The sequence below is a fragment of the Anser anser genome (genome assembly GCF_964211835.1).
Source record: "Anser anser genome assembly, chromosome: Z".
Classification (NCBI taxonomy): domain Eukaryota; kingdom Metazoa; phylum Chordata; class Aves; order Anseriformes; family Anatidae; genus Anser; species Anser anser.
The window spans coordinates 39815077-39840554 of NC_139723.1; the positions used below are offsets into that span (position 1 = coordinate 39815077).

The window sequence follows — 25478 nt, forward strand, 5'->3', positions numbered from 1 at the left end:
GGGTAATAAAATTTCCTTTCTTGTGAAATGGGGGGTGTAGATGTAGTTAAGATACAGAATGAAAAAAGTCCTCAAGAGCCACTTGAAGGGGAAAAAGGAGGAATGTTGACATGGAGCAGTGACTGCATTGGGCTGAGATGAGGATCCATGAGGAAACAAGACTGAAAAAATGATGGAGAAAAGTTCAAAACAAGAAAGAATACTCAGAGATGCCAAAATTATCAATAGTTCCTAAGAAACAGTGTATTTCATCAGAGACAGCGAACACCCCCTCACTATGTATGCATTGCTAGGTTTATGTATTATTTTGCTTTTATCAACACTGAGTTTCCACCTGCCATTTTATTACTGAGTCAACAATGGACTCATTTTTCTATGGCCATTTATTACTTATGGTAGTAGTGTCTGGCTCACATCCCTGGAGGAAAAAAAAAAAAAAAAAGGCTCATTTTTAACTTGGATTCACTTTACTAGCTGGCCTAGCATGGTTGCAGAGAGATTAGAGGGAAATGGTGCATTGAATGTCTTACTGTCAATGGTGCACTGATAATAGTAGTAACAAGCTCAGTGGGTTCAGGCTAGAGTGCTACTGTATGCGTGCAGGCTACAGAAATGTTGACAGAAATGTCCAAAGATGCCTTATGATGCTCTGGCAGTACAGATGAAGTGACTAGATCCCAATTTTAATTGCAACTTAAGAGAGTTGACAAGTTTTCCTAGTTTCATTATTTCCTGGAGTTGGATTTGAACCTGCTGCCTGCAAGGCAAAATTTTCTACCTTTTCTGGCCCCTAGAATTACAATAGGCCAAATTGCCAAATGTTCACTTCTCCCACTTCGGGGACAGATTTTCAAAGGAGACCAGTTCCCAATCAGACACTGAAATGAGGACCAGATTTCAAGCCCTTGGGAATTTGATGTCTACTGTTCCTCTGTTCTTCTATAGCATTAAATGTCAGACATCCAGGAGAGTTCAACATCCATCAGATGTCTTGGTAGCTTTTCTGTGTCCACTGAGGCAGTGACAGAAATTAGTCCTGCTGCTGATGGTATAGGAAGCATTTATCCTCTAGCTTTCCCTTCACCTCTCTTTCACTGGCCTGATGATCAAACTACTTTAAATATTTTAAATATCCACTGTGCTAATAGGGTAAATAAGAAAATAAGAATCTGCTTTTTTTTTTTTATATATATATATTGAGAAAAAAAGGCTTTTTTTTTTTTTCCTCATCAGAGATTTCTGAATGCAGACCTGTGAAATCTGTGAATCTGCTGGTGCGCAGACAGAGCAATCGAACATCAAACAAAATGTGCACATTCATGTTCCCACCCTGGATGTAAATGAACCAGCTGAATGGATACATCGGGGAGAAGCCCAGGTCCGACTCCCCCGTTTTCCTCACCTGCCACCCCTTTAGACACCCCGTGCCTTTCTGGCGGCACCCTTTCTCCCACAGGGGCTTTGCAATCCTCCGTCGCTCGCTCTGATGCCGGCTTCATATTCTGGTGTTGCTGCAAAAAAAAAAGATGCCGCCTGTGCTGGGAATGGGATCTTCCACTATTTAGCAAGTCTTTGCTGAATGAGTCATCAGAGCCGGCTGGTATTGGCTGGGCTGGTGAGCACCCAAGGGATTGCCTGGCAGAGGCTGCGAGGCCTCGCTTCATTCACAGAAATGTGGGGATGCTAGCCAGCCCTTCCATTCACACACACAGCGTCTCATTCACATTTTGCAGTTTTGCTAGCCGCTTCTAATGAAGAGAGCCATTTGGGAGCGATAGGGTTTTCTGGGCAGTAGAGACAAGTAGAAATAAGCCATGGTGTGTACGTTTGCTGTTGCTATGCTAGGAGGATGAAGAGAGGAATGAATGCTGTGTGGATGCGGTGGCAGGTTTGCAGTGTGGTGATGAGAGGCTATTCCGCAGATCACTAGATACCTGCCTTTACACTGACTAGGACATTGCCATTATTCATCACTGCGGGGATAAGAGGTGCTGACTTAATTTACTGTCATGAATATACTAATTAAATACCTGTATTTAAGCTGTTTTGGCATATTTGCACTTTGAATACTGCAGCCTTTAGTTACGGAAGAAGGAAAGAATACCAGATGATTTTTCCTTTAAAATGTGCTGCAGTTAGTCATTTGTTTAAAAAACAACTTTGCACAGTGAAACTTCTCTGGTCTGAATTTGATTTTAATGCAGTGTGTATTGCCCAACGTCTAAAAGATATTTTGCAAAGAAGATCAATTTATAGAAAAAAGCCTATGGTTTGTGATGGGCACTGTATTTCACAATGTTGTATAAATTTTGTATTAAAAAAAAAAAAAGAAAAAAAAAGAACAAGAACAAAAAGAGAGAAATGAAATATCTGTTTTCTTCATATTTTTTCTACTCCTCATATTAACTGTTTGTGACTGACTTGATGTTTAATAACAGCTGGTGTGTTTTTTTTTCTTTACTGCAGGACATCTGTTTGCTGGTAAATGGACTTTTGAATATTCTCTTAGTACTTTCCAGTTTTTCAGAATTATAAGAAATATTCCAGTGAATTGAAGATCTATTTCACATTTTTCTTCAGAGTGAATATCAGTGGTGAAAGAAAAACATCTCTGACGCTTGTTGTCGGACATCAGAAAAATACTTTTCTTCACACATAGGTACTTTATGTAACCCTGCATTAAAATAGAAGGTGGCTTTGGAGTAACAGAGGAGAAGGATTACTTTCTCTATAAAAAATTGGATGTGACAATTTCTGTGAGAAACAGCATTGACACAAATGCATTTGTAAAATCTGTTATGCTGCTTTTGTGAAAGAAAATGTGTATTTTCTTTACTTCTGTCATCTGCTTTTAAAATACTTGTGTTCTTAAAGGTATTCTGAAAACCAAGGTATCTGTGCTTTGCTGGGGGGAAAAAGGGGAATCCATATGTGTGTATATTAACCAGATATTTGTTATCTAATTGTGTCTTCTTTTAGATTCACAAATATGTGAGGTGGAAGAATATTTAAGCAGAAGAATAAAGTGTGGTGTTTTACAAAGGCTGTTAATTCCTTTTTAAAGGTAATTGCCTTTGGTATCAAGAGGGATGGTGGGGGGGAGGAATTAAATGTTGGAAGGAAATATCTGTTTGAGGAGATAGGAAAAGGAAATTTGAGAATTGATTGGTGCTGGTGTGCTGTAAGTGGGTGGATGGCTTTTTTTCTTTCTTTTTTTTTTTTTTTTTTGCTACAGGAAGTGATTTGCAGTGTTCACTGAGCCTTTTGTTGAAAAGGGTCCTTCTCATTTGTGTGAGTCATGCTTTTGCTGTGAGCGAGTTGGCAGCTCTAAGCAGGACTGGGATCTCTGTCATAGAAAACTGTTACTTCACCCAACCTTAACGTGGAACCAAAAGAAATTTCTTAAATATATCTATTTTTTTGTTCTTCCTTATACTCCTTGCTTTTTTACCCCGAAATCTTGTTATCTGTCCGTGTTGCTATGAATCGCCTGCTATGTTAGCACAGGCATCTCCTGCGTTGGCATCAGATTTGCCAGAACATATGCAGGAAACTAGATAGAAGGGCATGCTTCAACGTACCAAGTATAACCGCTTCAGGAATGATTCGGTGACATCAGTTGATGATCTTATTCACAATTTGTCCATGAACAGCAAGGTCTCAGCAGTTGCTACGACTTCAACAGCACCTTCATACCTGGTCTCGCCAGAGGTTCTCCGCAAGGACCAAGAAGATGGACCCACAACCCTGTGTACCCTCATCCATAAAGTGTCCCACTTGAAACTCTCTAACACAGGCAACCTTTTGGGTATCAAAAACCTGTCCTCTGCAGTAAAGGAGCTTGCTGTCTCCAAGTTGCAGGGAAGCTCGAGTGCTTCTAGCTCAGCAGCAGGAGCTTCAGACAACACATGTAACCTTGTCTCTGCTACTTCGTGTTCTCAGCAGGACCTGAGCAAGATGAGTATGGGGAAAAAAACACCATCAGAGGAAATGCACCCGGGAGGTGAAGACTGGAATCAAAGTAGCAGTTTTGTCAATAAACCCTCTCGAGGATGGCTGCACTCGAGTGAGAAGATCCTGGGACCTGGTGTGACGTACATTGTGAAGGTTGGTCTGATTTCTTCCATTCTCTGTTTTTATCAATGAAAAATTCTCTGCTGGTTTTGATGACAGGCTAGACAGGCTGAAAGGATCTCTATTTGTATGCTCCGTTTTTTTCTGTGCATAATGCATGGTATGTAAATGCAGGAAGGCAGGGTTCGAAAGCAGTGCTAATTTCTTATATTAGAGCAAATCTGCAAATAGGCTTTTTGTCAGATAATGTTCTAGTGCTGGGTAAAAATATTGTTTTTAAGCTAAAAGCTTTTTTCTTACTTTTCTGGTTGTTCCCCCCCCCCCCCCCCCCCCCCCTTCCGAATTTAGGTTTTCAGTGTTATCTAGCATACTGTATATATATTGGATACATAGGCTTCCAATATGTCTGGTGCAATCTACAGTAGGAAAGAAAGACACCTTGATGTATGAAGAACTGTTTATCTTGCATGATATTTCGGTTTCAAAACGCCTTTAAGGGCATAGGATATGTTTTTAAACTAAAAATATATTTGAAATCTTGGAACACTAAGGCACAGAGTGTAATACTTATCATGTTCCACAAATAGAAATACCGTTTTGGGTAGAGCAGGAAAATGCAGCTTTTTTTACATAATGAGAATTCAGCCACCTTAAATGTTATTGCTCTTTTCAGTTCATTGATGTCAAGTACAGCAAATCATAAGTTCCTAAGGTAATGTTTTTGTACGCGTTGAAAGCATTTTGAAATGACCTATTACATTAGAGCCTTTAAGAATAAGGTATATGCAGTGTTTTTTGTAGTCAGGTAAGATACTAGTTACACCTGCCAACACAGTCTGAACTAAGTGTAAAAACAGTGTTATTGTCCAGAATTCATTCTTCAGTCACCATGCTGTATTTGCTGAGTGGCTTTTGCATATTAAGTGTTAAACTGTTTAGTAGCAGGCTATTAGTAAGATTACAAGTCTATTTTAATCTTCTTTTGGGTGTAAAAGTCACGGCATGACTTTGTATCAGGATGCTTTAAAACTGAATGACAGCCTTGTCGCTTAACTCTTAACAGTTTTTCTCAGGTCTCATTATCCATAGCAGGGTGCCTATTTAACAGTTAAACTCTAAGAAGCAGTTTTCATTTCTTTCTGTTAGTAGTACATTTTGTAAGTGATGGTGGACTGAGTCAGTTGGCCAATTCAGAGCACCAGAACTCTGAAATAGCACTTTTTGACTATTTTGAATTTTACTGGGACTACGAAAGAAAAGGAATGTCAGTGCTACCTTTCAGAATACAAACTGCTGCTCTGTTACTGTTCGAGAAGTGTCTAGATAAAAATGTCCCACTGATGCTAGATGTGGTGTGGAGACCCTGTCCTTCTCTTGCACTGAGATATTTTAGTTGACTAACGATCATTACATATTCTCCCATTATCTCAGGAAATTCAGCTGTTTTATTTGTTATTTTGCTAAATAGACAGACATTCACTGTGAGAATTTACTGCTGCTGTTTGTTTTACCTGAAAACAAATACAGTATTCATTTTCTAAATTTTTCAGTGGTTGACTTTATGTATGCCAGAGGAAACTAAAATGCTTGACTTGAAAAGAAAATTAAAATTATGTACATGTCGACTTACATTTAAAATTATACATGAACCCATATCTAATACTCATACTAGGTACTGATACTAGAATAAGTATTTTAATTAGTGCATCTGGTTTCAAATATATGTAAGTGTATTTATACATATCACATGTATTAGAATTTTCAAAACAAATCATTAACACTATACGACTTCTGTTCTTGGTGCTTTTCCTATTGTTAGAATTTATGGAATTGATTTTTTTTAATGGAATATTGTTTCTATTGAAACAGGTGATATTTTTAACTTTGTGTTCTCTGGTTAAAGGTTAAAGGCTAAAAGGTTAAAGGTTAAAAAGAAATATCAAAATCACTGGTTAATGAATGAATGAAAATAAACCAGCCCTGGTTAGGCCATAATTTGCCTGTTCATTAAGTATCTCAGAATTTTCCTTGGCAACTGCAGCATTCATATAGATAAGAATAGAAGTGCAGTTCCCACATCATTAAACACTGTTAGTTCCCAGGGCTTTTATGCATTCAGACCATCAAATCAATACATAGATAATGTACACTGAAGGGAAACATTCCTTGGATACCTCATGGCTATATTGACTATCTGGGGGACTCGTACCATGTTTAATTAGTACCATATGCCTTGCAGAGCATTCCATATGCCATTAGTTAAATGAGACAAAAATTGGATTTGTTGTTAACCAGCAAAGCTTTTACCATTTTGTGTGCAAATGTGCACTGGATTATATTTTCTCATTAAACCACATTCAAAACTTGAACACTATCTACGGGACAGGGTAAATTGTCACTACTGGGCAGATTGATAACTCATATTGGAATCTCTTGAAGTAAGAGAAACAAAGTTCCTACATGCAGTGTATGACAAATCTATGACATTTCTATGACACTCTTTCCATTAATTTCTATTTTCTAAGCCTATAATTGTCAACAAAATTAAACCCGCAAAAGTGTAATTTTGTTAACTGTTTTTTTGGTACTGATAATTATTATTATTATTTTATTTTTTTTTTATTTTTTGGCCATTTTTTAAAATGGGCAGTGCAACTGTAACTCTCAAAATTGAGTGTAAGGTTATGATAAATAGGAACTGTGTTCTGATCTCTGTGGTCTCCTGAGGTGGAATTATTTTCAGCCATAAAACTATGGGCACTTTCTGTATTTTCTTTTTCTCCCTGTGGATTTTACGTTCAATTTTTATACATTATTTTAATGGGAAAATTTCTTCACAGATATATAAATAAATAAGTTGTGTAGCAAATTAGACTTTGGCTATAGCCATAACCTGAGACTTAAAGTGATGAGGCACAGATATTTTACTTAACAGTACTGTTGAACAGTTTAACAAATTATGGAATAATGAAAAAAATGAAATGATTTGCAGTGATGGAAGTCATTGAACAGCTTAGTGTTTTCTCCACAAAGGGACTGATTACTATAGAGTGATTTTAAATGTTCATGCTGTCAAAAAATCAAATACATACAATAAAAAAGTTCAAACTTCTGTAATGTAACAACGATTGAATGTTTCAATGGAATCTATTTGTTTCCAATGATAAAAGCCTACTGATGAGTTCAATTGGGTAATGGCATAGATGTTTTGAGTTTTGGTGCATTTAATTCAGAGCACAATCGACAATCATGGTAAGAGGCAAATGTACATCTGCCTTTAGGTAACTGACAGTTGGGTTTTGTAGTAAGTGCTGATGAGTTTAAAACACTATTCTTCAGCAGTTCAAAACTAAAGAAAGACAGAGCACTGTATATTTTATTTATAGTGTACATAATATAAATAATTTATAATATAATTTTAAAATCATGTATGCAATATATCCAAAAGAGCCTTAAAAAGAAGACAGTGGTATAGAAAAGACTCAGGTAAATCTCATAGTAAGTACAAATACAAAGATAATATATGGGAGAAGAAGGAAACAGGACTTCATCCTAAGGAAGCACAACAACCCTTGCAAATATCACAGTGAAAAGCGAACTAGGTTATTAAGATTATAGCAAAGTATATAGAGAGTGTAATTTCAGTAACATTTTAACACATTCATATCTTGGGAGGAGATAACACTGATTTACATCTAATGAGGAAAACAGATATCTTCTGTGAAACCATTCAAACATATCACCAAGTGAAGGTTTCCGTTCTGTAAACATTTTTGCATGAACTTACAGGAATATTCTGATTGAAATAATTGAGAATACTGTTATATGTGGAAAGTTAAGTATGTGCTTAAGTATGAACCGTATTATTGAGTTACTTGCTCTTATTGCATCCCTTTATGTTGCACTATAGTATTGCCTTCACCTTACATACAGGACAGCTATGATTTTAGCAGATCTCTGCAAGTAGACACCGAGTTAACAAAATCACTTTCCTTTTTAGTGGCTAACCCAGACTGCAAAGCACAGCCTTAAATGGAGCTAACATGGTGGAAACTGCAACATATGTGGCCTTCCTGCAGAAGACCTCAGGGCTCTGTGGAAGAACATTTCACTTTTATTTTTTTTATTATTATTCTTTCTTTTATTTTTTTATATGTTTATTTTTCCATCTGTTTGAACAAGAATTAGTTTGCTGTTCATTTAAAGTAGGAGCAAAATACAAATGCTTTATGTCTTTGCGGTGGTACTCTTTGTCCAGCTGTTTGAAAGGTACCCAGTGTACCTGTAAGAAAAAGAGAAGAGCGTTCTTTGCTTTCTTCATACTCCGTTAAATAGACATAAAGTCAAACTTACAACCTACTTTTTGTCTTTTTATTTATTTTTCAAAAATAGTAACATTACTGCAGGACTTGTTTTTTCCTTTTTGATTGATGCTATATTTACCATCTTTCCTTGTAGAAAAATTAGCATTTATTTTGTTTCATTTTTTAATTTTTGAATTCTGCTTCTATTGCTCAAGTTGCAGTGGTGTTAATGGTTTATCAATGATAGTTTGATATGACCTGAGCAAAAACCCAGCAAGTAGGATTTTGTGTATGTGGTTCCATGAATAAGGAAAACGTTCCCAAAACATCCTCTTTGTAATGAGTTTGTGTTAAAGAAGTGAGTTCTGTATTTCAGCCAAATGGCGGTAACAGCACTGAACACTGAGCCTTTAATTCAGATTGTGCTGTCCCATGTACCCCAACAGTTTTAGCCAGAGTTCAAAGACTAATGAGACTGGCTCATCATTTTGGATTTTAAAGATGCATGCATGCATTTCATTAAGGGACAGAAAAGGAATAGGTGACAAAGACAGCATTGGGTATATTACTTTGCAGCAATATTCCTTCACATTTGCTTTGTTGTTGTTTGGGCTGTAAAAGAATAATATTGATGCTTGTTACTCTGTCCAAAACCCCTTTTTTGAGCTTCCTGCATCTGATATACCATGGGTCTGTTGTACACTGCACTGACATGAAAAGAGAGTTTCTCGCAGAAATTAAATCAGATCCTACAAGCAGAAATCATACAGTAGAGTCTTTAATTATAATATTATTCTAATTACAGGAATCAAGTATTATTACTGCACATTTGCACACCTTTCAGTGAAAGAACAGCACCCAACCATTTCAGTGCTGAAGGATCCAATGCTCAATATGAATGTCTGGTTGGCAGTACAGCTAGGGTATTTCCAAAATGCCATGGAAGCTTTGACATAATTTCTGCACCTAGGGTTATTTTGTAAGTGACACAATTGGGGCACTGTTAATGTTGATTTGAATAGCTGAATTCAGAACTACATTTTTTTAAAAGCAAAAATGATACAGTTTTAAAATCCACAGATAAATTTTGAAAATTGGTTTAGGAGGCAAAACTGCATTCAGCCAGAATTCTTTCTCTGTTTTTTCTCTTAGAAATTGCACTGTTGTTTTCTTTACTTGTCCTCAAATAATGGTTATAGTAAGAATATCATGTGTCCAGTGTAAAAATCACCCACAAATACAAAGAAAACATGCGGATAAAACAAAATCTTCAGACAAAACCCATGGCTTTCTTTGCTGCTAATGCCTTTGCTGCTAGTGGCAAGACAGGCTTTTGTCTTGGCTACAGGGCACTTAACCCAGCCACACAACCCATTGAGAAATGTTTCTATTAGCACACTAGCTGTTCTTTTGCTCTAGACTGGCTTTGTTTTGTTGTAGGAAGTTGGAGTGCATGCACAAAGTATCAGTATTAAATTTTCTTGGTGTATTCTATGGGAAAAATGCAGATCTGGCCTGGGACAGTGCCAGAGACAGCAGTCCTTCCTGGCTGCTGACGCTCGGTCAGGGTGAAGCATGCCGTGGAAGAGCAATGAAACAAATTCCATAGTTACAGTGAAACAAGTGGTTCAATACTGCTTCCATGCATTTCTGGACAGTCCTGCAGTATTCATATTTTATGCAATTCTGCACACTCACGACAGCCTTCAACACAGCTTCACTTCTGGCTGAGCCAGGCTGGCCTGGGGCAGAGCCCTTCATTCTGACTTGCAGTGGGAACAATGGTGGGGCCCAGTGCAGCCAAGTGCCACTCATCGTACATTTTAGAGAGGGATGGGGGCAATTTCATAAGGGTATTCTAGCATGTTTGTATAATAAGTGATAGCTATTCCCCTAGATTTTTTTCGAATAAGTTTTTCATAGGGCCAGAAAAGATTTCTATCTCAAAAAGTTGACTCTGACAAGCCAAGTCATGGCTAAAAGTTATGAAACACAGATTGAAAAAACTCTTTGAAAGTAAATGAAAGTGTCAAGCAAGAATACAAAACAAGTAAAAATAAATGAGGTGCAGAGAGACACAAAGAAAATAGTGTGAGGTAAACAGAAAAGTCTGAGGTAAACAGAAAAGTCTGCTTAGGCTTTTTTTTTTTTTTCTCTTTTCCCCCACAACACAACCACATGATATTTACTGTCAGAGGGTTTTTTGTCTCTTTCTCTCTCTCTCTCTGTATCTCTCTCTCTCCTTTTTTTTTTTTTTTTTAAAATCTCAGACCAAATCCTGAAATCTGATACAATAATTGACCAAATACCAGAAATAACAAGGACAAAACTGAAACAGATATACAGTATCTTGGGGACTGCTTGGCACCATTTGTGTCCTGGATTTGCTGTTGTACTAATAAGCCTTTATTCCCATATTTTGCTCTTCTTAGCACAGAAATGATACAAGGGAGGGCATGTCTCACCGGAAACCGGCATCCTGAGTGGCATTTGACACTGTATGACTCTGATGAAGCAATTGTCGAAAACAGAGCTGTCCCTTTGCTTATAGACAAGCTTCTTCAGTTTGCCACAGGGTGTTTTAAAAGTACCCTTAGCTCCACTAGAAATAAAGTGTTTCCAAAATGATACTGTCTCCACCCAATACGTGGGCCAGACTTTATTTCCGGGTGTTGAGCACCGTTGCTGCAGTTTCACTCACTTTGGCCTGCTTCTCTGCTGAAGTGTGAGCAGGAATGGAGAGAAGAGGCCGGGTGGGCAAGCTGTGGTGAGTTCCAGTGTGAGGTTGCCCTACAAACATGGTGAAAAAAGTACTGTCCAGGTGTGGGGAATCTACCCCAAAGTGGGCTAGAGGCAGCAGCTAGGAAGCGGTGGCACCCCGGCCTACTCCTACTCCTACTCCTCTTACCCTAATCACGTTGGGGCAGGACAAAAACCCACAGGATTAATGAGCTTGACAAGGGCCAAGTTTGAAACCTCGCTGCTCTGCTGGCAGCACAGCAATAAGTTTTGCTCATGTTAGAGACTTTGTCTGGTGTATTTTGATGGCTTGATATTAGCAATATTTATGGTTTTATTATTATTATTTTTTATTTTTATTTTTTAGCTCAGAGTTCTTAAATTCAGTACAGGTTGTTCAGTGGTAGGCAGAGTTTGCTATGTGATAGATGTCTGCAGAACTAGAACTGATGCTCAGCCTTTAGAGGTTGGTGCAGCAGACTTTTCAAGTTGAAACAGGGATGAGACTACTTAAAATATTTTTAAGAATGAGGTATTGATTACCCCTGGATTTGACATCATTTGTAGCCATTCCTTTGTTACAGCAATAGTTATATTGGATAAATATCAGGTCCACGCCAGATGAGAAAACTCAAAATACTGATTGTTGAAGATGTATCTTTCTGTCATTTTGGACCTTGTGTAAACAAATTTTATAGTCAAAAATAAACAGAGACCACTAAGTAAATAGAACCATTACCTCGCCTGAAGGATGTGCAGTTCTGCCAAAGAGCCGAAAGCAGAGCTGATCTGTGGGGAAGGAGCTGGGTGCTGGAGGTGCCCTGCCTGAGCTGGCTTTGGACTCAGGGACCCTGGCAAGGGTTGTGGGGAGGGATCCTGGCAAGGCTGGTGGGCCTCCAGTCCCTTACGGGAGTCCTTGTGGACCCCTAGCCTTCCAGGGTTCTTCAGGGCCTCCCTGCTGCATGAACAGGCTGTAGAGATTTGTTGTGCTTTAAGTCTGGCCCGTGATGCCTCTAACCTTATGTCCTCTGTTCTGCACACTGGAAGTCATACGTGGAGTGCTCTTACTGCAAACACAACTATCGAGTACATTTTCTTAAGAGCAAGAAAGTTGAAGATTGGTAAAGATTCAGGTATAAAAACGTGTTTTAATTGCTAGACTCATGTGACGAAAACCAGGGGTACCTGTACCATTGATATATGAAAGGACTCTCTTTCCCTCCCTGTGTATTTTGGATTGTCTGTTTTAACACTGACCCTGTCCTTCCAAAATCACACCTTCAAATGTACAATTTTGAAAACATCAGTATAGCTTTTCAGAAACTTAGCTCAGGTTTAGACTCAGCTTAGTGGAAAAGCACCTGTTACATCTTCCACCTTCTGTCTCTGTGCTTTAATAATACTCCTCATTAAGCAGTTCTACTTAATTTCTAAGGTAATGTAAGTTATTTATTAAAGGGATATATCTACAGTCTCTGTATTTATGGTTTTGAATATCTAATTAAGATGTTCAGCTATTGAAGCATAATGTTTTGGCTGCAGAAGCTTTTGCATGTTTGTGTTAGAGGAAATCTGATGCAGAACATAAGCTGCTACAGCTAATCTTCATGGTTCTTTAAAAGGAAATATATCTTAGTGGTTATTCAAGGTAGCAAGCAAAACAGTCTGGAAAGTGTTCACTCAATTAAAGTATGCATCTGTGCAAATGAGACATTTAATTTGTGATATTGTACTGCACATTGTAAGTGATTAGTATCACATTGCAGTAACTGCATTCACCTTGCTTTATATTCCTTAAAAAATTAACCTGAAAATATAGAATTAAAGTTTTTACACATGCAGCTTGCTTTTCATTAAAATTTTTGGCACATCCAAAAAATAGAGGCGTAATGCAGAACATGCTTGTATATGAAATGATAGTATAAGTGGTTGTCCAATGTGTGCACTACTGATTCTAGCACTTATGATTTATTTTTTTAATGCAAAAACATGCATCTAGAAGATAATAACAAAAGAAATATTGCATGTGCAAAACTGCTGATACTTTTTTTTTTTTTTTTTTGGTGGAATCTTATGAAAGCCCAATCCATTTGGCATCTGCAGTGTATGAATATTTTTCAGCTAGGTGTTGGCAATCTTATTTCATCCTCACACCAGTAAGAAGTAAGAAAAAGGTCTTTTCTTTGAAGATATGTTGTTTTCAACCCCATTTGAGATGGAGATTAGAAAATTGACAGAATCAAAATTTGCTTCCCAGCAGTATCTTTCCCCTTACTAGCAAGAAATGAGACCTTAGAGTTGACTTAAGAAATTGCTTTTCAAGATAAGATAAAATATATTCTTCTTTCCCTAGCTGAATCCTTGGCCTTTTTTTTTTTAAAGGAGTTCTGAATCATTATCCTATGATTTGATTTTGAGATGCTGCCAGAAGGCTTTCATGAGGGAAAAATGTAAAACCAATATTAATATCTTGTGAAAATTATAGAGGTATCCCAGTTGGAATGGATACTTCTTTTGATACATTTTTATTTGTTTGTTTTTTTTTTAGTTTTGTTTTGTTTTTTCCTTAATGGTAAAATGCCCTCCATTCTCATGTTTTGTGAAGCTCTCTACAGCTACTCCTGTCTACAACTCTGATACAGAAAAAGTAGAAAAATTCCCATTTATTCTAGTAAAACCAAGTGAAAATACATTTTAGCAACAGAAGAAAACTATACTTAGAAGTCTGGAGAAAATATTGTACAATGTTGCACAGCTTTTCTTCAGATTTTCCCTTTTCCTAGCAACTGTTAATATTTAGTCATGTAAAATCTTAATAATACTTCAGAATTACATTAACAGATGTAGAAATTATTGCTTGATGTTGTTCTACCTTCTATCCTTCTGTCCTCATATTGGTGGCATGTTTTCTTTGGCAAATGCTGCACTCTTTCTGGGCATTATTCTCAAAAATATTTGAAGGCATTCAGAATATGTTCATATTTTCTTTAAGGACTTTTTAAAAATCCCTAGCTACTGAAGAAGAACTTTAAAGATTTTCTGATCTCTGTGGGGAAAAGAAAGGAGAACATGTTTCCATCTTTTTCAGTGTTGGCAAATCTCGGTATCTTCTTATATATAAACATCTAAGTCCTTTTATTAATAGATATATAGAGCTCATATTTTTAACTTACAACTGTCCACAAAATATTAATATACTTACATTTATTTGTATGCGCCTTTTCAGAAATAACTTTTTTTTTTCTTTTTTTTCTTTTTTTTTTTTCCAATCATTCTTTATAAGTATCCCTGAAAACAGTGGCACCGCATATTTTGGCATACTTGTAGTCAATATAATGGACTTCATGGTGTCTGTATAAATATAATTTAAAACATCCATGTGTTTATTTTGTATATATAAAATAAAAAATAAAAATGATTTTTTGACATGTTAAGGTGGATTGATTATTTATAATTTGAGCAAAATCACATGAAACATAGATAAAAATACTTGCCTTCCTTTGTTTAGAAACTGATATTTCTACTAGCAGGGAGTCAGACTTAAGAAGAATTTAGATGAAAAAGTCTTTCTGTATTAATTAGTCAATGTAAGACACTTTGTTCTATCATTGATCTTAGGATCCTTCTGGAAGTCAGTGTCCCTTTACTTATGTTATTGAAAGCCTTCATAAAAATCTTCAGGAAATTCTCTGTAAAAGGAGTTATATGATTAAAGCTAGGCATCTAGCAAATATGCAGTGACTCACAGTCATGCAGTGAAAATTTGAAAACGTGACCTTTCTTTTTATTATTTTGCACTTTGCGTGATAAACAAACACTGTTACTGTTTGGTGCAGTGAATCAAAATATATCAAGGCACATATATACAGAGAAAGCCTCATTTCCCTGCAGTCTCTTAGGAAAGTGCTTTATAACTCTACTATGATAATTAAATCAAGAGCTTATGAAGATTATCTTTTTTTTCTTCTTTTTTTTTTCTTTTTTTCCCCAAAAGAATTTAATAGTATAATTTTAACAGCATTACTGGTACTGAAAATCCAAACTTTCAGTTCAAAGAACAAAACAGAGAAGCAGTACATTGTAAATTTCACAAATTGCCAAAATGTCATTGATTTATACTAAAAATAATATTTTAATTAAAAAAAAAAGTATATAAGTCATAAAAATAATTTCTAGGAGGTAATAGATCTCACACAAAATACATGTGTTTGTCTCCTAAATCCTTTTATTACAGTTGTGCAAAAGAATCTTATGTTCAAATCATAGAAACATAGAATGGTTGGGGTTGGAAGGGACCTTAAGGACCATCTAGTTCCAACCTCCCTGCCATGGGGTACACCTCCCACTAAACCAGGTTGCTCAAGCCTTCATCACCTCCAGGTATGCGGCATCCACAGCTTCTCTGGGCAACCTGCTCCAGTGCCTCACCATCCTCTGAGTGAAGAATTTCTTCTTAATGTCTAATCTAAACCTATTCTCTTTTAGTTTAAATCCATTACCCCTTGTCCTAGCACTACACTCCCTTGTGAAAAGTCCCTCTCCAGATTTCTTGCGGGCCCCCATTAGGTACTGGAAGGCCACTATAAATTCTCTCCAGAGTTTTCTCTTCTCCAGGCTGAACAACCCCAACTCTCTCAGCCTATCTTCATAAGAGAGGTGCTCCAGTCCTCTGACCAATTTTGTGGCCCTTCTCTGGTCTCATTCCAATAGGTCCATGCCTTCTTGTGCTGGGGCCTCCAGATCTGAACACAGCACTCCAGGTGGGGTCTCACAAGACCAGAGCAGGGGGGAAGAACCACTTCCCTCGCCCTTTCACAGATTCACAGATTTCTCTAGGTTGGAAGAGACCTCAAGATCATCGAGTCCAACCTCCGACCTAACACTAAGTACTCCACTAAACCATATCCCTAAGCTCTACATCTAAACGTCTTTTAAAGACCTCCAGGGATGGTGACTCCACCACCTCCCTGGGCAGCCCGTTCCAATGCTTAATAACCCTTTCGGTAAAGAAGTACTTCCTAACATCCAACCTAAAACTCCCCTGTCGCAACTTTCGCCCATTCCCCCTCGTCCTGTCACTAGGCACGTGGGAGAATAGACCAACCCCCACCTCTCTACAGCCTCCTTTCAGGTAACTGTAGAGAGCGTAACTTCTGGCCATGCTGCTTTTGATGTAGCCCAGGGTACGATTGGCTTTCCAGGCTGCAAGTGCACATTGCTGGCTCATGTCTAGCTTCTTATCCACCAACACCCCCAGGTCCTTCTCCTCAGCAACAATCCTATCTCCTCAGCTCTCAATCCATTCTCCACTCAGCCTATGTTTGTGCTTGGGATTGCCTCAATCCAGGTGCAGCACCTTGCACTTGTCCTTGTTGAACTACATGGTATTCTCATGGGACTATCTCTTGATCCTGTCAAGGTCCCTCTGGATGGTGTCCCTTCCCTCCAATGTGTCAACCTCACCACTCAGCTTGGTGTCATCTGAAAACTTGCTGAGGGTGCACTCGATCCCACTGTCCATGTCATTTACAGAGGTGTTAAACAGTTCTCAGCCCAGTACCAGCCCCTGAGGAACACCACTTGTCACTGGTCTCCACTTGGTCATCAAAGCATGGACTGCAACTTTTAAAGTATGACCACCCAGCCAATTCCTTACCCACTCGTCCATCCATCAAAACCACATCTCTTCAATTTAGAGACAAAGATGTCACATAGGACAGTGTCAAATGGTTTGCACAAGTCCAGGTAGATGACATCAGTTTCCCTTCCCTTATCCAATAATGCCGTAACCCTGTTGTAGAAGGCCACCAGATTTGTCAGGCACGATCTGCCTTTAGTGAAGCCATGTTGGCCATCCCCAGTCACCTACTTATTTTCCATGTGCATTAACATAATTTCCAGGAGGATCTGCTCCATGATGTTGCTGGGCACAGAGGCAAGACTGACTTGCCTGTAGTTCTCTGGGTCTCCCTTTTTTGCCTTTTTGGAAAGGGGGGTTATGTTTCCCCTCTTTCAGTCTCTGGTAACTTCACTGGACTGCAACAACTTCTCACATATGATGGAAAGATGATTACGTCTGCCGGTTGCTTCTGTACCCATAGATGCATTTCATCAGGTCCCAAGGACTTGTGCACCAGCTCTTCTCTTATAGTGGGTGGTTACTCATTCTGCCACTCCCTGCCTTTGTCTTCTGTGACGTGGGCTAAGTGTCTTGACTACTTGCCAGTGAAGACTGAGGCAAAAAAGTCACTGAATATCTCAACATTCTCCATATCCCACGTAAACTGCTCTCCCATGTCCCACAGTTTCCCTAGTCTTCCTTTTATCAGTTTACTTTAAAAATATCAGTTTACTTTAAAAATATTTCTTGATGTCTCTGGACAAAATTAATTCTAATAGGGCTTTAGCTTTCCTGACTGGTCCCTGGCTGCTTGGACAATTATTCTATATTTCTTCCAGGTTACCTGTCCTTGCTTCCACCATCTATAATATTCCTTTTTGCGTTTGGATTTGTCCAGGAGCTCCTTGTCTGTCAATGCAAGCCTCCTGGCATTATGCCCAACTTCTTCTTTGTTGGGATGCACTGTTCTTGAGCTTGGGAATGTAAGCTTTGAATACTAACAAGCTTTGTTGGGCCCCTTTTCCCTCCAGATCTTTGTCCCATGGTACTCTATCAAGCAGATTCCTGAAGTAGCCAAAGTCTGCTCTCCCAAAGTCCAGGGTAGAGGGCTTACTGCCCTCAGGATCCTAAACTGCACCATTTCATGGTCACTGCAGCTAAGGCTGCCCTTGAGCTTCACATTCCCCACTAGCCCCTTCTTGTTGGTGAGAATGAGGTCCAGAATAGTACCTCTCTTTATTGGCTTCTCTACCACTTGGAGAAGGAAGTTATCAATGCATTCCAGAAACCTGGCTGTGGCACCACTCCTGTAACAATCTGGTGATTTTCCAGATTCAATTGGCCCTTTCAAATTCCTTCCCTTTGACCGGAAGGACTGAGGAAAATACTACCTGCACTCCAGAGACTCTTAAACACCATTCCCAGGGCGCTGCAGTCCTTCTTGGCACTCCTTAGACTGCTCCTGGCAGCATCACTGGTGCCCACATGCAACAACTGCAGCGGATAAGAGTTAATAGGCTGTATAAGGGGCTTGGTAGTCTCTTGGTGACATCCGTTATACAAGCTATTGGTAAGCAACACACCTCTCTGGATCGTGTGTTAGGTCAGCAAATGGGTGCCTCTGTACCTCTCAGAAAAGAGTTGCCTATTACTACCACCCATTGCCTTTTCTTGGTTGTGCATATTGTGCTGGCTTAGCCAGCTCTAGCATCTCTCCTGATGTTATGGGTGTCTCCTCTTCAGCCTGCAGAGGGTTGAAGTGGCTCTGCACTCAGACTTTGGGGAAAGACTCTTCCTCCTGCTGCTCCTTGCCGTTGCAAGCTTTCATTCTTTTGTGATATTGGCATCTCTCCCTTGTGTGTGTGCTGGGGGAGATTTGTCTGTGGGTTGTGGGCCCACTGAAGACTGCACCTGTAACCAGCTATCTAACTCCTCCTCAGCATACCTGATGCCACACAGCCTTCTCACTGCTTTCTGTAGCTCTGCCTCAGGTGCAGGAAGTCCTCCACCCAGGAACACCTTTTGCAGGAAGCTCTGCCACCAGTTCCTGCCCCACGAGAAAGGTCTAGGCACTTCCATCAGTCAGAATTCTGCACTGCAGCCCCGCCCTTCAGCAGCTCCAACTGGATGGAGGCATTGGCCACTGCTGGTGTAGATGGTGCAAGGCCTGCAGAAGAAGCTGCAGCCTTTGCTCTCAAACAAGTGCCCACCATTCTGCCTTGAGGGTCAGGTAGGATGAGTGCCTTTGACAAGCGCAGATGATCACAGAATGGTGCCCAGTTGCTGGGTACATGGAGTCTCCCACTTGGCCTTCAAGAATAGGGGACCTCCCCTTGTTCCTGCCCACGCAATCTGCCCTCCACAACTTGGCTGACATGCTCCTAAGTCTGCTTTTTGTATGGCTGGGGGCTGATCAACACTACTCCTGGCCTGGCCCAAGACTCATCAGCCACTCTCATGGGAGATTCTGGTTCCTGGCAGGTCTCTGCACTCCCCTGATGTTTCCCCAGTGCAGGAAACAACCCTGTGCGCTACAGTCCCCTGCTCCGTTGCAGAACTTACCTGCACCGGAGCTCAGAGCCTTGTTAGGATAAGACTGTTTGTTGAAAGAATGGGCTAACCTTCACCAGTCAAGAACTGTTAAAAAGTCTGCATATAAAGGGATATTTATAGTATTTTAACTCTACTGAAGCCAGTTATTTTACAAGACAAAATAGGAAAGATGTAGGTGTTGGTCAAAATTGGGAGATATTATTGGGAATGCTTTGTTTTCCTCTTGCTCTTTGTTGAAGCAGGGAACTACCCATTTTTGGGAGAAATGCAAACCTATTGACAGCCATATCCATCATTGTTTGTACTAGTTCAGAAGACCTGTTGGTTTACTTGTCTCATGGAGCAATTCGTGATGATAAATTTACAGCTGAAGAGTCAAGGCTTATTTGTAGTTAAACCCTGAAGAAGATGTGTTTTTAGATTTTCCGTTCCACTTCCATCCAATCAATTCTTACTTAGAGTTTTCTGTCTGGATTAGAACACACATTCTTTAATGAGAAAAAACCCTTTGGGGGACATATTGGTTCACTGTAAAGCTCTATACATGATTACTTACTGGTATAAAAATCACCAACTGCAAGAGTATGAAAGCACAGAAGAGTGCTTATCTGTTTTTCAGAATAGCATATGTTTATGACACATTTTTAGTGTTAGATTCTGACAATGTCTAAATATAGGGCCTTTTCCTCATTCAGAATAAGGCAGCCAATGTTTCTTTCCTACAGCATTGCTGAGCCCTGGAGCAGGTGCACCATTATGCAGATACTGGGGAAGCACAGGGCAGTGAAGCAGAGCATTTCCCTTTGGCATATGCTGATGGAGCAGAGGCATCAGGCACCCTCAGAGGTAGTCCTGAAGAAGTGCCTTGTTCTGGGTGAAGGGAGGGACACGAGGCTGTGTAGGGGCTGGAAGGATATACTGCTCTCTCCTCAAGAACATGTGGATAGGGACCCTCTCAGCCCTCTCTAGCTCCAGACATGTCTCAATACAACACTGTGGGGTTCCTCTGGCTTGGTGCAGTCCTTATACTGCAGGACATAATTGCTGGAGAGGATTAGTTTGGGTATTCAGAAAGTGTGTATGTAGCAGAAATCTCTGAAAAATGTGCATACTTCTTTGTGTAGCCAAGAGTATATTTTTTAGACAGAAGACTGATGAAATTTCAAAGAATGGACTGTAAAAATATTTTATGTTACTTTATAACATGCATGTGCAGGATAACATTCATGTTATGTAAGATTTTGATATCATTTTACTTGATAGCTAAGTAGAACATTTAAAGGCAAATATTTTTATCCCAAACTACCAGAGAAACTGAAATCTCTAACAGCTGACTCGAAGCTCTCTGACTGCTGCTCATATAAATTTATTTCTCTCTGAATATCCCGTCTTCCTTCTGCCCACAGCTTTTTCTAATATTGTAACTCACCCTACATTAGAAATGTCACAGAGCTAATCTTCTATTCTATCCTTCTGCTTAAAATATCTAGGTACTCTGACACAACTCTGAATGGCTGCGTGTATGCTGAGCCCTTATTCTCACTGTGCTGCTATCTGCTCAGGAGATGTTAGCCCATGTTTGCCAAAGGCAGCCCCTTTTCCACAGTTAGCACTTTGCCTAATCAGCAGGACCTGCAAAAAAGGGGTGTCCTGCAGATATCCACGGTGCCAGAACTGGGGTACAGTGGTGGCAGGACAGCACACACCCATTCTTTGCTTACAAGCAGGAGAAGGTTTACCTGCGGTTTCACAAACAGCCTCTTAAAACGTGCTAAGGTTAAAAACAAACAAATAAATAAATAAATAAAAGAAAAAAAAAGTTTCACATTTAGAGTGCAGGTTTTTAGAAAATGCTAACTTTTTTGGTGATATGGAGAAAAACCTCCCTAAACTTCTGTGTGTGTCTTGTTTTGGTTTAGGTTCGAAGCAGGTCCAAAGCTGCAGTGCAATAGCTGACCCTTGAGTCCAGCAAGATTTAACGAGCTCCCACAATGGTCTAGGTTACAGATCAGTGTCTGAGCCTCTATCATCATGTGTATGAATTCCCTTTATATATACTCCTTTTCAGCATAAATGTGTTAATTCTGTATTTAAAAGTTTTCAAGTGTAAATTCAGCCTTGGGAGCTTCCCACAGTGTTCAGTACTCACAACTGATCATGATATCAGCTCATATGCTAACTCTTGTCTACTGTACTGATGGAGTATGTATGGCACAGCTTCAGCCTGTGCTGTGTAGAGATGTCTTCCCAATACCCATATTTCTAAAGTGGTCCTTTTATTCGATGTGAATTCAAGACCTACTTAACCTAACTAAATGAACCATTTACCTGCTTTAGATGGGTCTGAAAGTCTTTCTGCTAACTGGCAAGAGGATTTAGGCTTTTTAAGCTGCTGTGTAAGCACATCATATTTTATATCATTATGTAAGAAAAAAATATTTTACCCAAACATACATAAGAACTGCAAATACCTGTCAGCATTAGCTGTGGTTACAGACTAATCATATAGCAAATGAATGCAGTTAAAAGTAACTGTTCTTATGAGGAAACTCCTGAAGAGCTTTATTGGTTTTGTGGACTTGCAATGCGTCCTCACTGCTACATAGCACACTCTCCGTCATTCCTTCTTTTAATTTTGTGTTCCCAATAAGAGACCAGGTGGTTTGGAGTTCACAGATATTGTAAGTAAAGAAGGGAGGGAGACCACTTTTTTATGCATGAGCCATTTTTTATGATCGGGATGAAGAACCAGTATTTCATATTAAAAAGAGGACAACCACAGCTATTTGGATGCAGAGCAGTGCCTCCAGACCTTTGTGTGTCCCACAGAAATCCGATGCACTAGCCTCATGCAGGGGAGTGAACACCACATCACATGCACAAAATGTGCCCAACTATTGGCATTGAATGCTTTATGTCCTCCTTATACAGACTGCCTGAGTAAGGATAGATTTGTCTGCAAGAATGTTGAGCAGTTAACTTTCCTCATGTAGATGTGGAAGGAAATGTCCTCCTGCTGTGTGCCATTTTGCTATGTGTAACTGAACGGCTAATTACGTATTTCAAATTCCAGGTAGAACTCTGTATCCGATTTGCATTAAAAAATAGCAAGGACTCTATTGCTACAATATTAGTAGACCCAGGTGACTTCAATGACTTCTCACTGCCTTTGTTAGTGGATGGGTAATATGTGGTACCCAAAAGACAGGACAATCAGGGGGCTATTTTATAGATTTTACCAAGGATTTTATTATTGCCAGATGTCCCTGAAGTATTTCAGAAAACTATTGTTTTCTCACTTTTTTTTATTATTATTAAAATTTCAACATTTTAATGAAATTACAATGCTTCTGTGTTTCTAAGATTCCACTGTCTTCACAAAATTAACAGATTTACTGCTATTATGTACCTGTATTATGTATATATGTATTATGTAGCTTCTCAATGTACATACAACTAAGGTACAATCTCATTATGAAATGGAGGAGCAAATACATTTATGATAAGCTATCTTTTCTTTTTGTGTTGATTAACTGAGTAAGTAATTTGTGGTGGATGTCTCACTCAAACCATTAAGATATTCAAGATAATCAATGTTAAGTTAAAGCAAACTTTTAAAAGATTATGAAGTATTTTTGGCACTTTTTATTAGTTTTCTTTTACTTAGCTAATTTTATTAATGGGAACACCTGATTGCAGTTCCTTTTTCTTTTCTTTTCTTTTTCTTTTTTTTTTCTTTTTTCTTCACTTAAGTGGTTTAGTAAGTGGGCACTGCAAATTCAGTTAAGCTTAGAAAGTGGTATAATGTGATATTACAAGGGTTCTGGTTAATTCTTCCTCATTCATTTGCCAGAGAGAAAAACTCATTTTGTAAGATACTCATAGTTAAACCTGCACTCTCTGGCTTGGATTTGGGTTGCTTTTGTTTTGTTTTGGTTTTCTCTTTTTCATTCATCGATATTGATATCAACAGTATGGATATCTGATTGGGTTCTAAGTTACATGTAGACAAATTTATTATATTGAAAACAAGTTACAATTTGTTACAATTTTTGTATGATACCCTTCTTGTTAGGGTGTATCTAGACATGAAGAATTTGGTGTTTAGGGTAGACAGCAAGCTCACAAAGAAGTTGTAAGTATTACGGAACATTATGGAACTCTTAGTGCTCTTTACCCAACCCCTTGGGCTGTTAATGACAATGCCTGAAATTAGGATGAACTGCCATTTCAATGCAGAAATAAATGCTTGTTGTGTTAGAAAAAAAATAATTTGAACTTGAAATAAAAGCTCTTGTTTTGAAATACGGGAGTCCTTGAGTGGACTTAACTAACAATAGTCAATTCATATTAACTGGCAATTTATATTTTGGCATCTCATAATTCTAGACTAGCTCCTTGCCTAACAAGAATAAAAAGAAGGAAGGAAGGAAGGAAGGAAGGAAGGAAGGAAGGAAGGAAGGAAGGAAGGAAGGAAGGAAGGAAGGAAGGAAGGAAGGAAGGAAGGAAGGAAGGAAGGAAGGAAGGAAGGAAGGAAGGAAGGAAGGAAGGAGAGAGAGAGAAAGAAGGAAGGAAAGGAAGAAAGAAATAATGAACAATGAAAGTGTAGGGATATGACTCTAAATACACATGAGGAACAGATGTGGCAAGTAAAAAGATGTTCACTTTTGCATACTTCCTAAATAAAAACACAGGCTAAGCCTGAGGGTGAAAAACTTGAACTGAATTGTCTGACTTATTACAGTGTACCTTACAATATGGTTCAGGGCTTTCTGTTTTCAAAAATTAGATCCATATACACCACTCAGAATCACAGGATGCTACTTCCATTTTTCTTTGAGCACCCAGGCTATTATCAACACTTATGCAATGCTAGAGCTGATTTTGGATACATCAGTATTTGAAGGCACCGGATAATTTATGGCAAACTACACCAAGTGCATGTCTGTTTGCTGATGTAACCATGTTATCTCTTATATAACTTGCACGATGCTCTGTATATTGCAGGTGCAATCTGCAGTGCTGTGAGCCACTCAGATTTATGACAGGCAGCTGGTTGCACAGATTAAAACCTGTCTGTCTTAATTTATTGTGAATAACCATGCTGTTTTGGTGAGCTAATGATACTCCATTAGTTTAGACTCAGGGATTACATGTCCTTCTTTTGTCTGAGAGTGGGTGATGGGTGTATCTTCCTGCTACCCATGTTTTGGGCAGAAATTTCTTTGCTAGTAGGTACTGCCTGTGCACCTGACATTCGAGCATTCATTCCTCCCAGGCTGGACTACTGCAGTGCCGTAGGTGGCTACATCTTGTCACATTTTTATAAAAATGTTTGCTGCTGTTGCTGCTACTAGCTTCTGACTCAGAGAGGAAGATTTCTTCCAGTAACTTGGTGTTTTGAATGGTGTTACAGAACACTGAGCAAGGTTTTTGTGTTTGAGGGGAAAAAGGCAACTGTGATGGTGACTACCCACACTTACCTTTCCTCTTTGCTTCACACACATGAATGCATTCAACCCTAATTTGTTGAACGGTCTGTTTCTGACACATGGTGAGAGAACTTGATATCCTTTCTGACACTGGATACCGTAAAAATTTTCAGTTGTTAAACAAGAATTTTCTGACTGAGTCATAGAGAAGACAGACATACTTTAGGGAATATGGAAGAAATCTTCATCTATGTGATGAACTAGAAATCTGGAAAGTATGATATTTACCTGGAAAAAAAAAAAAAAAAAAAGACTACTCAAGATTTCAAGATTTTGGAACCTCACACAGTAAGAGACATGATCCCAGGAGTACATGACACTGTTCTTTCAGATTCATATCAGTCTCCTGCAAGATGCCAATTAGAACACAAGGTGTTGGCTATGAGTCTAAAACCTCTGAGTGGGAAGGCATTCATTCATCTGAAAGATGTATCCGCAGGGCACAGTACCATCCAGTGAAGGTAGGCAACCCTGAACCTCATTCAGATATGAAAAAGAAGACAGAAGGTAGAACATTATTTGAGAGAGCTTGGAACTGGTAGTCCCAAATTTTCCTACTTCAAGGTGGGCTGCATCTTGGTGTGCTTATTTCCTGAGCAATGAGAGGGAGGATGATAATGGGAGTTCATAAATATCATAGTGCACAGTAGCTGACTGATTAGAATATATATTAATTGTTGGGTGAAGAAGAGCTTT

General features: G+C 38.9%; 1 protein-coding gene across 1 annotated transcript in view; it reads left to right on the plus strand.

The window, feature by feature from the left end:
* Positions 1–3079: 3079 nt before the first annotated feature.
* SHC3 (SHC adaptor protein 3) overlaps positions 3080–25478 on the plus strand; it is a 68192-nt gene continuing 45793 nt past the window's right edge. The window contains exon 1 of the mRNA XM_083815994.1: positions 3080–4107. Within this exon, the coding sequence (XP_083672120.1) occupies positions 3568–4107 (540 nt within the window). The 5' untranslated portion in view covers positions 3080–3567. The remainder of the gene's footprint in view (positions 4108–25478) is intronic.